Raw genomic sequence first — 17,929 nt, forward strand, 5'->3', positions numbered from 1 at the left:
TGACCCCAAAATAGTTAGGGGTCATCTACTCTGCATGACCAATCATCCTATTAAGTTTCAACATTCTGGGTCAAGTGGTTCTCAAGTTACTGACCGGAAATGGTTTTCAATGTTCAGGCCCCTGTGACCTTGACCTTTAATGGAGTGACCCCAAAATCCATAGGGGTCATCTACTTTGCATGTACAAACATCCTATGAAGTTTCAACATTCTGGGTCAAGTGGTTCTCTAGTTATTAATCGGAAATGGTTTTCAATGTTCAGGCCCCTGTGACCTTGACCTTTAATGGAGTGACCCCAAAATCAATAGGGGTCATCTACTCTTTATGACCAATCATCCTATGAAGTTTCAACAATCTGGGTCAAGTGGTTCTCTAGTTATTGATCGGAAATGGTTTTCAATGTTCAGGCCCCTGTGACCTTGACCTTTGATTGAGTGACCCCAAAATCAATAGGGGTCATCTACTCTTCATGACCAATTATCCTATGAAGTTTCAACATTCTGGGTCAAGTGGTTCTCTAGTTATTGATCGGAAATGGTTTTCAATGTTCAGGCCCCTGTGACCTTGACCTTTGACGGAGTGACCCCAAAATCAATAGGGGTCGTCTACTCCAGCAGCCCTACAACCTTATGAAGTTTGAAGGTTCTAGGTCAAATGGTTCTCCAGTTATTGCTCGGAAATGAAGTGTGACGTACGGACGGACGGACGGACAGGGCAAAAACAATATGTCTCCTGGGGGAGACATAATTAACAGAAAAATCAGGATTACCTATCAATAAAAGATCTATGAAATTTAAAAAAGTAATTAGGAGGCAGGATTGTGACGTTTGTCCATGTAATCCAGAAGAATTGGTTAATGACTTGGAGTTAATTTGTGGTTAAATTGATGCTGGAAATAATAATGAAGAACTAAAAAATGAAGGTATTAGGGTAGTAGACCAATTATTAAAAATGAATAAATTGTTACCAGAACAACATGAATGTTATATAAAAAATATTTTTCTTGATTTACACTTCGATTAAAAAGATATGTTTAATAATAATGATAAATGGAACAAAAAATAGTATTAAGTTCTGAAACAGTTAAAGATGATAATAAAAATACTCCGATGATTTACAATTACCGGTAGATTTAGTTCACCTTTAATTTTAGATAATAAAAAACTTATGCTGTTGTTTGGATAGTATTACCACTATGACTTACTCTTGCATAATATTAGTGATGATATGAAAATAAAAAATTCGTTATAATAATGTAAAAATGAAAGAATATATTTAAAATGGTTCTACAGTAAATATATATTATATATGGAAAGATATTATATTTCAAAATGGTTCTTACAGTTACACAGATATTAATAATTATATATGGGAAACATTAATAAGTAATGATGATTTTGAATTTGATAAATCAGACATTGCTCCAATAAGTTTAGAATCTGATTTAAGTAGTTTTAAAATATTAATTTCAATTCATGATAATTTTATGTTGGATTTAAGAATGTAAAATTTTCATACATTGCTTGAATTTGAGAAACAAGAGGGCCAAGATGGCCCTAGGTCGCTCACCTGAGAAACACACCATAACACACCATAACAGTGTAAACATTTTTGACCTAATGATTTCATGGAAAAAAATATTCTGACCAATTATCATTAAAATTGGAGCAAAAAATCTTGAGTATAAATAAGTATTTTCTTTGATTTGACCTAGTTTTTGACCCCAGACTACCCATATTCGAACTTGACCTAGATTTCATCAAGCCAACCATTCTGACCAAATTTTATGAAATCCAGTGTAAAATGCAGTCCCTATTGCATACACAAGGTTTTTCCTTGATTTGACTTTAGTGACCTAGTTTTTAAAACCCAGATGACCCATTTTCGAACTTGACTTAGATTTCATCAATTCTGACAAAATTTCATGAAGATCAGTAGAAAAATACAGCCTCTATCGCATCTCAAGGTTTTTCTTTGATTTAACCAAGTGACCTACCAGATGACCCATAACTAAACTTCACCTAGATTACATCAAGGCAATCATTCTGACCAAATTTCATGAAGATTAATTGAAAAATACAGCCTTTATCGCATACAGAAGGGTTTTCTTTAATTTGACCTAGTGAACTACTTTTTGAGTCCAATGACCCATAATCAAACTCAACGTAGATTTTACCAAGGCAATCATTCTGAGGAAATTTCATGAATATCAATTGAAAAATACAGCCTCTATCGCATACATAAGGTTTTTCTTTAATTTGACCTAGTGACCTAGTTTTTGACCTCAGATGACCCATATTCAAACTCGACCTAGATTTCATCAAGGCAATCATTCTGACTTAATTTCAGGAAGATCAATTGAAAAATATAGCCTCTATCGCATACACAAGGTTTTTCTTTGATTTGACCTTGTGACCTACTTTTTGACCCAAGATGACCCACATTCGAACTCTGGCCTACATTTCATCAAGGCAATCATTCTGACCAAAATTCATGAAGATTAATTGAAAAATACAGCCTCTATCGCATACACAAGGTTTTTCTTTGATTTGACCTAGTGACCTAGTTTTTGACCCCAGATGACCCATTTTCAAACTCGGCCTAGATTTCATCAAGGTTATCATTCTGACCAAAATTCATGAAGATTAATTGAAAAATACAGCTTCTATCGCATACATAAGGTTTTTCTTTGATTTGACCTAGTGACCTAGTTTTTGATCCCAGATGATCCATTTTCGAACTCGGCCTAGACTTCATCAAGGTTTTCATTTTGACTAAAATTCATGAAGATTAATTGAAAAATACAGCCTCTATAGCATACACAAGGTTTTTCTTTGATTTGACCTAGTGACCTAGTTTTTGACCCCAGATGACCCATTTTCGAACTCGGCCTAGATTTCATCAAGGTAATCATTCTGACCAAATTTCATGAAGATCAGTTGAAAATACAGCCTCTATTGCATACACAAGCTAAATGTTGACGGACTGACAGACAGACGACAGACAGACGCCGGACATTGAGTGATCAGAAAAACTCACCTGAGCATTGCTCAGGCGAGCTAAAAAGCATTGAGAAATACTGAATGGGGAACTACAACACCAAATATAACTAACTCCGTGGATAAAATTTACATTCATTGTGATTTTATTGATAATTCACTTGTTGATGGTAATTTTAGTGATATTATCTATGCTTTAAGTACTGCACATTTAACAAGAGCTTATCCTTTTACAAAAGAACCAAACAGAGTCAGATATTCTGAAATTAATAAATATATTATAAATTCAATAAGAATATATATTACAGATGTATTTGGTAGAATAATTAATTTTAATGGGGTTGAAACAAGTTTTACACTAATTTTAAAAGAAATTAATTAAATAATTAATAAATTTTAGTTTTATATAATGTACAAGAAAGTTTATGACAAAAATAAAGGAATATTTATTTATGTTGATGCTCACACGGGAGAAGAAAATATACATGGTATACCTGAGGTCTCCAAGGACGTAGTCCTTGGTACAGGTATCTTTGACACTTTAACAAAATTGTTTTCAAGTGGAGTTGCATCTTCAATAAGCACAGCTGGAAAAAAAGCTTTGGAAACAGCAGGAAAAGCTGCACTAGAAAGTGGAACAAAAAAAGGTTGGAAATTTAGCTGTTAATAAAATTGTTGAAAAATTTAAAAAGAAACCTGCTCCGGCGGTTGGTGAATTAACTGCTAAGGAATTACAAGAAAAGAATAACAGTAAAAATAATGAGGAGGAGGATATTAATATGAGAATAAATAAAATATTGTCAGGATCGGGGGCGCGTAAACGTATTAACAGATTAATTTATAAAAAATAAAATAATATATAATATACACATGTTTAGAACAAAACAATATTGTGAAAGATACGAACTAACTCCTATTCAATTAGATACAGCTTTAATATCTGTCTTGGGAAATAATGTTAAGCAACAAAAAAACGGATATCACTTTACAATTAATGATAGAAGCTCATATTTTGATTGGTTTAATGGTTATTTTGAAGTAAGTTTTGATGTTAATAAACTTGCTGATGGTGCTAATTATGCTGATGGAGCTCAAATTGCTTTAATTAATAATGCAGCTTCAATAATTGATCAGTTAATAGTTAAACAAAATGGAAAAATTGTATATAATTGTAATAATTTATACAAAGTAATCAATGTAAAGAGTTTGGTTGAATTGTCTAAAGATTATGCAGAATCAACTGGAACAAATAAATTTATTTATTTAGATGTTAACACTAGTGCTGAAAGCAGAAAAGACCAAGCTACATATAATCCAGGTTTTGCTGCTAGGAAGTTATCAATCCAAGGTGGTAAAAATGTAAATGCTCAAATTCCACTAAATAATTATTCATTTTTTCAGGGTTTAGAAACTAATATTTTACCCCTAAGTCAAATTCAAACAAGGCAGTCTGAAAGACAGCTAAATCCCCCGCCACTGCTATGGATAGTGAAAGGGTAAAACCTTTGATTTTAGCTGTGACCTTGACCTTGAACTGACATGGCTGACTCATGAATTCTACACAACGTCTTGATGAGGTGATCATTTGACCAAAGTTTCATGAAAATCCTTCAAGGGGTTTAGAAGATACAGAGCTGAAACCTTTGACCTTCAGTTGTGACCTTTACCTTGAGTTGACATGGCTGACTCATGAGTTCTTGATGAGGTGATCATTTGACCCAAGTCTGATGAAAATCCTTCAAGGGGTTAAGGAGATATAGAGTGGACACCAAATGGAAGGCTCAAACCTTCGACCCTTAGTTGTGACCTTGACCTTGAGCTGGCATGGTTGACTCATAATTTCTGCAAATCGTTCTGATGAGGTAATCATTTGACCCAAGTTTTATAAAATTCCTTCAAGGGGTTTAGGAGATATATAGCGGACACGAATTGAAGGCTGAACCTTTGACCTTACAGATGTGACCTTTGACTTGAGAGGACATGGCTTGAACTCATAAGTTTGCACATCGCCTTGATGAGGTGACGTGCTTGACCAATATGATCCTCAAGTTTGAGAAAACCTTCAAGGGGTTTAAGGAGATAATGAGCAGACACAATAATGGAGTTCAAATACTTTGACCACCCTAAGATATGTGACACCTTACCTGATTGATGACCTGGCGCATGGCTGACTCATGGGTTCTGCACATCGTCTTGATGAGGTGATCATTTGACCCAAGTTTTATAAAATTCCTTCAAGGGGTTTAGAGATATAGAGCGGCACAAAATGGCAGGCTCAAACCTTAACCTTGAGTTGTGACCTTGACCTTGAGGGCCGCATAGGCTGACTCATGGGTTCTGCACATTCGCCTTGGATGAGGTGAATCATTTGACCCAAGTTTTATAAAATTCTTCAAGGGGTTTAGGAGATATAGAGCGGACACAAATGGCAGCTCAAACCTTTGACCTTGAGTTGTGACCTTGACCTTGAACCGACAAGGCTGACTCATGGGTTCTGCACATTGTCTTGATGAGGTGATCATTTGACCCAAGTTTCATGAAAATCCTTCAAGGGGTTTAGGAGATATGGACCGGACACGATTTTGTTACGGACGGAAGGACGGACGGAGACCATTCCTATGATCCCTCCGCCACGGCGGGGGATTAATAACACTGCAGCTGACGGATGATGATGAAGTAATTTTAGAAATAATGCTACTGATGCTGGTAGAGTAATTGTAGCAAAATCAATTCTATGGGTTCCGCGTTTAATTTTCAATGAATTTGGACTTAATCTAATTTCTGAAAGATTTACAAAAGCAAGATGGTCATACCTTCGGGGAAATGGTGACACAATCAACTGATACACAACAAAATAATATAACCTTTAGAATAACAGCTGGTATAACAAAACCACAACATGTGTTTGTTTATTTACAACGACCTGATACAAGTAATTCACAAGAACATAATCCACATTTATTAGATACATTTAAAATTAATGAAGCAAAAAATAATTGCACTTTGAGCTCCTGTCGTCTTGAAGTTGGTAATGGTGTTTTTTATCCAGAAACAGAATACACAAGTATATCAAAAATATATGACGATGTAATTAATTATTATTATAAACAAAATAATAAGACTACTGGAAGTCTGCTAAATAGATCAAACTTTTATGATTTATTTGGATTTATTCATTTTAACTTGGAATATAAAAAGGAAGTAATAACAGAAGATCCTAAGCATATTACATTTACAGCTAAGTTAAATATTGCACCAGCAGCTAATATTCGTGTTTACGCATTTGTATTGTATGAAGAAACAGTTGAAATAAATACTATTGGAAATAAACTTGTTATTGTTTAAATAAAAAAAATTTAAATATATTAAATGCACATCAAATTATATGAATATAAAGTTAATCTTACAGATGGACAAAAGAAAAATTTAGCACAAGCTTATAATAATAAAATTCCACATCTTCTAAGATTAAAACATGAACAAATTACTGGAAACTTCCTTTATTTTACAAAAAAACAAATTAATCAAATTGAAAGTCTATTAGAAATAATAAGATTAGAAATTACAATTTCAAAAAAACAAGTATGTCTTGCCAATATCTGAGAAAATGTGATTCTGATGGCATTTTTTGTTATGCTCGGATATTTAAAAATTTTCTTAGGATCAAACATGGACATTTAAAAGGGGCTGTCGCCTTATAGGTTTCTCATTACAGTATAATGGGGTCAAAGTTCAAATGTAGGGCATTTACAAATAAATTATACCGCTGTTAACTGTTTTATTATCGATAAACATCTTAATTAGTTTAAATAATTGTTTTTAACGCCCTTTTTGTATTTGTAAATAAAAGTATGATAATATTAGAAATAAATAATATATATATATTATATGAAATATATATGTCTAGAAAAACGTGGCATACGATGGCAAGGTGGTTATACTTGGTATGTTTGTCCAATCTATAAATGAGGATCAACTGCAAAATATATTTTTTGGTACTGGTCCTATTACCAAGGGTTATTTTAATGTAAAATTTTAAAGGTCACAGACATGTCAAGGTCAAAATGAATTTTTGAAAATGATACTTGCTAAGGTTACTAAATGGAAGCAAAATAGTGCATTTATAATAATAAACACAACAAACTATTTTAATCCACCACCTGATTTTTTTTCTTTTATCGCCAAATTTGACAGATTTGGAATGATGTTTCTGCACAACGTTTAAATGAGTTATTTTGTTTATAGTAAACACATAATAACTAATTCATAGCTTAATTATTATATCATTTTAACCGAACGGTTAAACAATTAAGGAACCTTTAAAATTAAAAGCCACATTATTAGTATCACTGCAACAAATTCAAAGTATCATAATTCTATGAATGTTCAACTATGTTTAGTTGAAATGGCACATCCGTCAATATTTTCAATATGAACATATTTATTTTATATCCGGTTTGTGATGTCATAAATGACACCAATTAATGACAAAATTGTTTAATACTGCAGATGGTAGTACTTGCCACGTAGAGACCAGCACCAAGTTGTATCCATTCTGTGACGTTTTATTTTTAGGTTACCTTATTTGAACTGTCATGACCCAACCAATGTACGCACAGTTGATATCGCTGTTATGTTATTTAACTGAACTGTAACTGGTTATTATTTTCATTCAAATCTGTCAAAATTTGGCAGAGATAAAAACAAAAGTCAGGAAGCAATCAAATTTGAATTTAAGCTTTGAACTGACTATCAAAAGATTATTTACATAGTGTACACCTTTTGAAAAATGTGTGCGATAGAGAAAATATGGCTGATTTTCAGGAGGCAGACTACAACGAAAATGAATTACATATAAATATATATAAAAATTCTCACATAAACAGTTAAAATCACTTTACTGTCATGTATACAACCAAGTATTTTAGCTCAATTAGGAGAGCGCAGATCAAAGGATCGCGGGGTCTTGAGTCTGATCCCCAGAAGAGGTGTAGGTTCTCCATGAAGATTTGATAAAAGACATTGTCAGGAGTAATTTCGCCCTCCACTTCTGAATCATATGGAAAAAGTTGACAGTTACTTACGGGGAAAGGCTAATACTTAAAGGCTTATACTCAGAAACACTGATTAGGTTAATTGACCGCCGCTACATGACTGAAATACTGTTGAAAGTAACATTTACATATATGAAATGCTTCTCCAGCTCCCAAAGGAATAATTTCAATACTGGTGATAATTCATTATATGATATATATTTATGTTAATTTGTCCACGCGGTGATTGTTAAAAAGGACCATATTATGTATATGTAATTTAATTATTTACTTCTGAAAATTCAGCAGGTGTTTTCTTTTTCGAATATATTTATATTTTTTGGCTTTGCTTCCACACTCCCACTTCCTGTTCAAACCAAAAGTGGAAAACGAATCAGATCATAACAATTTACACATCTGATACTTGGTTTCAGACAGGATGTCCTTGATTACATTGTGAAAAGAAAGCTTGTATCTTGGAACTGAAACATTAGTCATTCATATGTTTTACAAATTAAAATGTAAAAATAACTTTCTTCATGGTGAGAAGACTGAGCATAAAGAAAATATTTGTAATTCAAAACGATAGATTTATAATAAACAAATACTGTCGAATGAATATGTCAGGCTAAGACGTCTATAGCTTGTGCTCACATTTGTTTTATTTTATAACATCAGATTCCTTTGTGATACATTTGTACGTTTGCTCTACCCGGTTCTATCACCAACCAAATATTCGGAAATCTAAAGGCATTGTAACTGGAAAACAAACATGCTTACCCCTATATTCAGTCATAAAGATATTACTAATATCTTTCAATATAGTTTCAAATTCACTGACTATTGATAGAACCAACATAAACAAACACTGGCAGTAACAAAATTGTAGATATTGAAAACACTTGAAGAGCGGTTACCAGTCCTTATAATAGCCTAACGTTAATGTGCAAAGAATTCTTTTTTAGCTGATTCAAAAATATGAAGAGTACCATTTCCATACTAATGGACTGAAAATAAAAAGAGCATAACATTTGCGGGTTATCTAATATCTATAATTTTATTCAAACTTTGATATCGCTTTATTTTTGTACATAGATGGTATTTCTAAACGCACACACATTCCTGAAATTACTACAGCATATGCGTAAACCACTGGAATAGATTTTTAATTGACAGCATATAAATGACCATTTTAAGTAATGCTTGAGAGAATTTGCACATACTATCGAACAATGTAAACAGACTTAATCAAACTGAGTTTGCTATTTTACGTTCTTGAGTTCCATGCTTCCGAAAGAATCTTAAGATCTGTCAATAGCTATTACAGTCAAACTATGTTCGCTAGTGCTCGACGAGACAAGCAAAATATGATCGAGATATCAGTAGTACAAACCAACGTGAATTACACATTATATAGACCTGACGATGAGTCCGAGCCAAGAGTAGTGAGCGAATAATCCTCATTCGAGTAAACGAAGTTTAACTGTACCAGTCTTATAATACGTGCCATAGACTTTTTCTACCTGTACTGTTCGTACAAAAAATCATAAAAGGCAATTAACTAGCCTTTTTAAAAAGTGTTAGCCTGAAAATGAAAGCATTAGAAGATCAAACATGAAAAAGATAGCTTTTATAAGTGAAAAAAATATCAGAGCGTACGAAAAATTAAGCTCATTCTATAGAAATAACTTTAGTCGTTTTGAATTTTGCCAGTCTCAGATGCAATAAATCTACATAAAGTAATTTATTTACTTCTCAAATTCATAATAATCACCGAAAAATTACAAGTTTATATTAAAAGGTAGCAAAAATAGCGAAATTCTAACGTTAATAACAAAAATGCACCTATTGACCTTTGACCTTGTGCTGTGACCTTACTATGACCCTTAGAAGGCGACAGCCCCTCTGAAACTTTTCCAATTTTTATAAAAATAACAATGAACATGGCTGTCGGGCATTAACAAAAAATGCCATCAAAGGCAATTTCTAGGCCACTTTTCTGGATATATAGGCAGACTAATGTCCAGTCAAGGTCAAAATGGTGGATTTTTAGGAGCTTTGGCTGGTTTAATAGGAAAAACAATTCTTCCAATGGCAGCAAAAATAGCTCCAAAAATATTAGTTCCTCTAGGAATCAGAGCCCTTTCTGGTCTTGCCAGTACTGGTGTCAGTAAGTTACTTGGGAATGGTATGATTTCAGTAGCTAATAATAAGAGAAACATGATATCACCATATCTTACACCTAATCAAAGAAAACAACTGGTGGGATCTGGAGTAATTAAATTAACACAAAAACAAAAACAAGACGGTGGGTTTTTAGGCATGTTGGCTGCTAGTCTTGGAATACCTTTGATTACATCTTTGTTAAGTGGTAAGGGACATGGTCAGGGTATACAGATTGATTCTCAACGGAGGCCTTACAGACGAATTCCTACAGTAAAAAAAAAATAAAATTTATAAACAAACCTATTTCTAACTTTGAAATTGAACAATGGGTTAAACAATTGAAAATTAAAAACTTTAGGGGTGTATTTAGTAGAAACAATTTACCAAAAACAAAATTAAATAAAGAATGTGGAATTATAAATTTGGACGACTCTGTTGGGTCTGGAACACATTGGGTATGTTATGTAAATACAATATATTTTGACCCGTTCGGACTTCCTCCACCAAAAGAAGTAATTAAATATATACCAAATGTAAAGTATAACAGTGTTCAATATCAAGACAAAACAAGTACACTCTGTGGTTACTATTGTTAATTTTTCATTAAAATGTTACAAGATAAAGTACCGTTGTATGATTTACTGTATAAAATGCTAAAAATTAATAATGTAAAACAAAATGAACAAATAATTATAAATTACTTTTCAGTATAAGTTTAAAGACCAGAGGCTTTGCACCTTTACATTTTATCAATAAAAATAATCTGCTAAAAGTTTGCCAAGTTGACAAAAACGTTTAATCATATTTTACTAAAGGTTTTAACAATAATTTGTTAAAATCTGGGGTTTTTTATTGGTCAAACCAAATGTTTTCACAGTACCTACTGTGTCAGCTTTGGATTTTTTAAAAAGAAGGTGGCTAATTAAAATTGAAAAAAGTGTCTCAGAACCATCAATTCTTATACTACTAACATCTATTTTAAGTTTTAATCAAATCCGTTCAGTAATAACTGAGATATAGATTTCGGGACATGACGGGGTGGGATGTAATGTGACTAAACTGACTTCTATATAGCCTCCCCCCCCCCCGCTCCCCACCCCCAAACATGTTTGGTGGGGGTAAAATAAATACAAATAACACGGAAATATTACACTTACGTTAGAAATAAGATGTTTTAAAGCTTCAATAACAAGAAAAATAATTTTATTTCATACTTTTTTATAAGAAATTACATAAAAATCAAGATATAAGCTATTTTAAACATCTCTGTTGCCATGATTACTTTAAACTTTAAGAAAAATAAGGTACCACGTAAAGGGCTTGGTATTTTGCTAATAATAGTACCTAAATATTCCCTGTTGGTCATTAACAGAATGGCACTGAAGCCGTCGAAAAACCCTGTTTTCATACATAGTTGTTTGAAAATTACCTTGGAAATACGAGCCCCATTACATATACATTTTAAGCTTATATTAGAAAGCTAACGCACATACTAGTAAAATTGTCAATCATTCAGACTTCTACAGATAACAATTAAACCAAAGTGCACTGAAAAGTGTTAAATATTCGTATTTTCCTTCTTCTTTTAATATAAAATACTTTTGGAGGGTCATGTACTTCAAACCTGGATAAAAATTTTACTTGAAGGGACAGAGATAAACAAAACTGAGATTGTAGCAGTTAAAACATTAAATTACACGAAATACAGAAAATTTCTGCGGTTCAACTTATCTGAATTTACCCTGGTTACAAGGTAACCTACTTCCTTAATACAACCAAAATACTGACAAACAATTTGTTAGGAAATGAAGGTGCTATAGTGTAAACAAAGTGAACTATGATATATTCTCATAAATAAATGGCCAAAAGTCTCGACTCGAGATCTTATGACCATATAGTTTGTGTCAAGTTTTGTTTACAGAAATGTGGATGCTTGGGTGTAAACAAACTAATAAATTGTGGATGTATGGACAAGCTCACCATAAGCACTTTGTGCACAGGCACCAAACAGATCATTTTACTTATTCAATGGAAAAAACTTACTGGATGTTTGTCAATCAGTTGCAAATTACTTAAATTAATATAATAACTAGAAATGTGTCCATGGGACACAGATGCCCCCACTACATGACATTAAAATGACAATTTTTTCTTAGGTCAGGGGCCATAACTCCTACAATACTGAATGAATCCGGATGCAAAACCCCAGGTGCACAACTGCACATGCTGACCAACATTCCTGTAAACTTTGGTGACTCTAGGTCAAATACTTTTGGAGCTACTCGCGACACAACATTAAAATGACCAATTTTTAACTAAGTCAGGGGCCATAACTCCTACAAGACTCAATGAATCAAGACATGAAACCCCAGGTGCACAACTGCACATGCTGACCAACATTCCTGTAAACTTTGGTGACTCTAGGTCAAATACTTTTGGAGCTACGCACGACACAACATCAAAATGACCAATTTTATTTAAGTCAGGGGCCATAACTCCTACACGACTGAATGAATCCAGACGCGAAACCCCAGGTGCACAACTGCACATGCTGACCAACATTCCTGTAAACTTTGGTGACTCTAGGTCAAATAATTTTGGAGCTATGCCCGACACAACATTAAAATGACCAATTTTTTACAAAGTCAGGGGCCGTAACTCTTACACCACTGGATGAATCCGGAAGCGAAACCCCAGGTGCACAACTACACATGCTGACCAACATTCCTGTAAAGTTTTGTGACTCTACATCAAATACTTTTGGAGTTGGGCGTGACACAACAATAAAATGACCAATTTTTACAAAGTCTGGGGCCATAACTCCTACATGACTGAATGAATCCGGAAGTGAAACCCCAGGTGCACAACTACACATGCTGACCAACATTCCTGTAAAGTTTTGTGACTCTAAATCAAATACTTTTGGAGCTAGGCGCGACACAACACTAAAATGACCAATTTTTACAAAGTCAGGGGCCATTACTCCTACATGACTGAATGAATCCAGAAGCGAAACCCCAGGTGCACAACTACACATGCTGACCAACATTTCTGTAAAGTTTTGTGACTCTACGTCAAATACTTTTGGAGCTAGGCACGACACAACATTCTTGGACGGACGGACGGACAGACAAGGGCAAATCTATATGCCCCCCCCACCAAAGTTGGGGCATAAAAATGATAATACACTTACAAGTTTGACCAGTTCATTCATATCTTTCACCTCATTGTTTGACATGTACAGTACCTACAGAAGAAAATTAAGATGATTACAGTTTACAATTAACCATAGACAATGATCAAAATGCACAATTTATCCATGGTCTTAAGTAGGGATGGGAACAAAATATGAAATCAATATTCGAATATTCGGTGTGCATATTCGAATATTTGGTTTGCTTTAATGGAAGCTTTAAATTCTTATTAAGTGATTGGCATATACACAACATATTCATTTGTTTAAAGCATGGATCATCGTACGTAATAAGGCCAAAAAATGTTTGTTTCGGGTAACCCGATCCTACCTAGCAAAACCTGCCGATCCAAGCGTTTTATTTCACGATTCTGTCAGTATAATCATGAACATATTTAACTAATTCAGTGTTTTAGCTTCAAAATGATACAAAAAAATCAAAACGATTATAATTTAGATCGTCGCAATTTTATCTAAAAATAGCAGGTCGTCCCATTTAAACACGTGACGCGCTGTTGTCTTACCGCCGCCATTTTGAAAATTTTCATTTGGCGTGTAAAAATCGTCGTGTAAAAAGCTAGTAAGGCAGACTTAAACCTCCTTCAACATGAACTTATGCATCAATCATATGTTGTTTCTTGATTTTATTATAAAGTACCTCAAAATTTAATTCGAATACGGCCAATTGCGGATGAAAACCGATTTTGCGGATGGTCTGAAACGTCGTACAAAATACTGTGAAAAGATTGACAATATCTACAAGTTTGGTATTGTTTTCGAAAAAAATTTCTACAACTTGTTACATAAAACAGGTGCCAATAAAAATGAACAAAAGATAAAAAGATATCACATTTACGCCTAATACAAAGTGTTAATCCGTAGCGATGACCCCAGGTAATTTTGCATTGCAATTTTCTTGTTAATTGGACATCATCTGACATGCATCTGACACACTGACGCCTGTTGCAAACTGTCTATCCGTTACGATGGCCCCTGCCAAGTATGCATTGCTATTTTCTTATTAATTGGACATCTTTTGATACGCGATAAACAAACATGACATGGTTTTATTCTGTAGAATTAGCAAGCTCATATTGCACAAAATCAATGATTCTTATCTTGAAAAAAAAAACAACAATAATTTACGAATATTCGAATTTGATTTTCATATTCGAATATTCGACCGATTTTCGAATATTCGTTCCCATCCCTAGTCTCAAGCAATCCGAAAAAAAGACAAGTAAAATGTGTTAGATTGTTTGAAAAACCTTTTTCATTAATATACTATCATCAATAAAAAGTCTCCTTTTTAATAGAGCAGTACCTTTTCTACAAAATCCAAATACTGACGCCCACTTATCTTCAAACATAGGTTTTCATTTGTCAGGGAACTTTAGGTTCGAAATATCAGTACAGATTTACTTCAACATCAAATTTGGTCGCAAACAACCGCCATCCATACCCATTAGAACCAAAAGATTGTCCCACCACCTTATCCTTTTTTTCACTGCTGGAATAGAACCCAACCCTGGACCAGCACTGGAAACACCCAGATACCCATGCGGGGTATGCTGTGAAGCTGTAGTTGACTTCGGGAAAAGAGCTCTAGCCTGCGACAAATGTAACGTTTGGACCCAAAAGTCATGCATGGAGATGAACTCCGCAGAATACAACGACTTAGCAGACACAAGTGTACAGTGGTACTGCCATACTGCGATTCTCTCAATAGATCAACCATAATTTATGATGTACCTATACTCCCAGAGGAGGACTGCCACTCGTCAATTCACTCTAGCGCCATGATCAACAGCACACGGTCAACATCAGGGTCGCAGTCACCAGGAGACTTATCAGCTGACGCATCGTTCTCAATGACTGGCTCCATTGACAGCCCAACATTAGCATCCTCCCTGAAACCAGTCCATCCGGTCAAAGGGCGGAAAAACAGGAAATCCTTGAGAATCTTGGCCATCAACTTCCAAAGTGCAAGGAAAAAGAGCAAGTATATCTTCACCCTTATTGAAATACAGATCCAGACATAATCCTTGGCACAAAACATGGTTGAGTGAGGAGATCTGTTTATCAGAAGAGTTTGACAACTCACTCGGTTTTGATGTTTACAAGAATGACCCCCCCAAGCAACCCACATGGAGGTGTCTTACTAGCTGTGAAGTCCGACTTGAATACCACTGACGTAAATTGTAGCAAAACAACCGAATTTATAAGCGAAAATATAAAGCTGAATGGTAACAGGAAGATGGTTATTGGCTCCTACTGTAGACCTCCCTCAAGAACAGATGAGGCATACCTTAACGACACAAGATCAGATTTTGAGTCACTATGTCCGAAACACAAAAGAGCTAAATTTATTATTAGTGGCAATTTCAACCTCCCAGATATCATGTGGCAGGATAACTCCATAAGGAACAAGCCCACCACCACCAAAGTCAACCAACACTACCTAGACCTTGCATCAGACTTAGACCTAGAGCAGATGGTGACCACACCAACAAGGAAAAACAACATCCTCGACCTTTTATTCACCTCCCATCCGAGCTTCACACAGCAATGTAAGACATTGCCCCCAATCTCCGACATAGTCCTTTACAACATAGCTATGCAGCCCGTCCGCTCCAGGCCGAAAAGGAGAACCATCTACTTGTGGGACAAAGCTGACACTAAAGGGATCAAGGACACCCTCGCTGCATTTAGAGACAATTTCATGTCAGAAAAGTTCCAGACAGTGAAACAGATGTGGCGCAGCCGATTGGTCCAAGTAGACTGACTAAAACCACAACTCAACGAGAAATTTGAACTGCCCACAAACACTACATTAAAGATATGGTGAAAACTAATCACGCTGACAAACCGAAACGTTTTTGGAGCTACGTGAAGGCCAAGAAATAGGAATCTATTGAGAAGCACCACTGAAGAACCAAGATGGTTTCATCCACAGTAATAGCAAAAGTAAAGCAGAAATCCTAAACACACAATTTCAATCAGTTTTCACCAGGGAAAATCTAACATCAATGCCTGACAAAGGACCAAGCCCATTCCCCTCAATGAATGAAATCTTATTCAACACTGCTGGAGTACATAAACAGCTGTCACAACTGAACATTCGCAAAGCAACGGGGCCACATAACATCAGCTCAGCACTACTCAGACTAGCCGCAGATGAAATAGCACCAGTCCTGACCAGGTTATACCAATTTTCCCATGATCATGGCACGGTTCCCAAAGACTGGAGAGACGCACATGTCGTCCCTGTGTTCAAGAAGGGAGAAAGGCACTTACCCTCCAATTACAGACCAGTGTCACTAACATCAGTGGTTTCCAAGATAATGGAACATATCATTCATAGCTCTATCGTGCATTTTTACAAGCAGAATAAAGTACTTCATGACTGCCAACACGGTTTTCATGCCAAAAGATCATGCGAGACCCAACTTATTGGAACAATCCGATCGATGAAGCTGAATGGCAGGAGCCTAGTCGACGTGATACAGCTAGATTTCACTAAAGCGTTCGACAAAGTACCCCACCAACGCCTCATGTACAAACTAGGCTACTACGGCATACAAGGAAGTACAGCCAGATGGATCCAGTCGTTCCTTAGCAACTGGAAACAGAAAGTCCTGCTTGATGGAGAGATGTCGTCAGAGAAAGATGTATTATCAGGCGTACCCCAAGGCACGGTGCTGGGACCGCTACTGTTCCTGACGTACATACAATGACCTCCCTGACTGTATAACCTCATCTGACACCAAGGTGTCGACAGTCTACTTTCCTTGAAAATTAAGTACCAACAAGACGCTGACCGCCTACAGATGGATCTCGCAGCACTAAAGAAATGGGAACAGGATTGGCAGATGTCATTTCACTCAGGAAAGTGCACTGTCATGAGAATATGTACCAACAAGAACATCACATACACTCTACAAGGCCAAGTCCTGCAGACCACCGACAGCAGCAAGTACCTAGGAGTTACACTTAGTGAAGATCTGAACTGGCAGAAGCACATTGACATCACGACCAGCAAAGCCAACAGAACCCTAGATTTCATCCGCCGCAACATTGGTGACTGCAGCAAGCAAGTTAAGAGCACTGCATACACAGCTATGGTCAGGCCAACCCTTGAGTATTCTTCCACCGTATGGGACCCGAAGCCTCAAGCGCTGAAACACGATTAGAGCAGATCCAACGTAAAGCCGCCAGGTTTGTTCATTCAGCATACATGGACCATACACAAGGCTGCGTGACAAAGATGGTGCAAGACTTAGGCTGGGAGTCACTCGAACATCGGTGTTACCTTGCAAGATCCTCAATGCTATTCAAAATCCATCATCATCTGCTAGAAGTCTCCGGGGCAGCTGAAGCACTTCAGCTTAAAGACAGTAGAACCAGGGGCTCAAACCATTTCAGACAGACAGCGGGTGCAACCACCATCTACAGGGACTCCTTCTTTCCCCGCACTATTAGCGACTGGAATCTCCTCCCGACACGGACCACTGACTTCACCATGATAGAGGCTTTCA

The 17,929-nt window shown here is 35.7% G+C and overlaps 1 protein-coding gene across 2 annotated transcripts in view; it reads right to left on the minus strand.

Annotated features, from left to right (window-relative positions):
* The window catches only part of LOC123536409 (dynein axonemal light chain 1-like), a 97,471-nt gene that overhangs the window by 26,493 nt on the left and 53,049 nt on the right, over positions 1–17,929 (minus strand). For both annotated transcript variants that reach the window (XM_045319585.2, XM_045319592.2), the window contains one exon: positions 13,392–13,445. In XM_045319585.2, coding sequence (XP_045175520.1) covers positions 13,392–13,445 — 54 coding nt within the window. The remainder of the gene's footprint in view (positions 1–13,391; positions 13,446–17,929) is intronic.

This window comes from Mercenaria mercenaria, chromosome 1, assembly GCF_021730395.1.
Source record: "Mercenaria mercenaria strain notata chromosome 1, MADL_Memer_1, whole genome shotgun sequence".
NCBI lineage: Eukaryota > Metazoa > Mollusca > Bivalvia > Venerida > Veneridae > Mercenaria > Mercenaria mercenaria.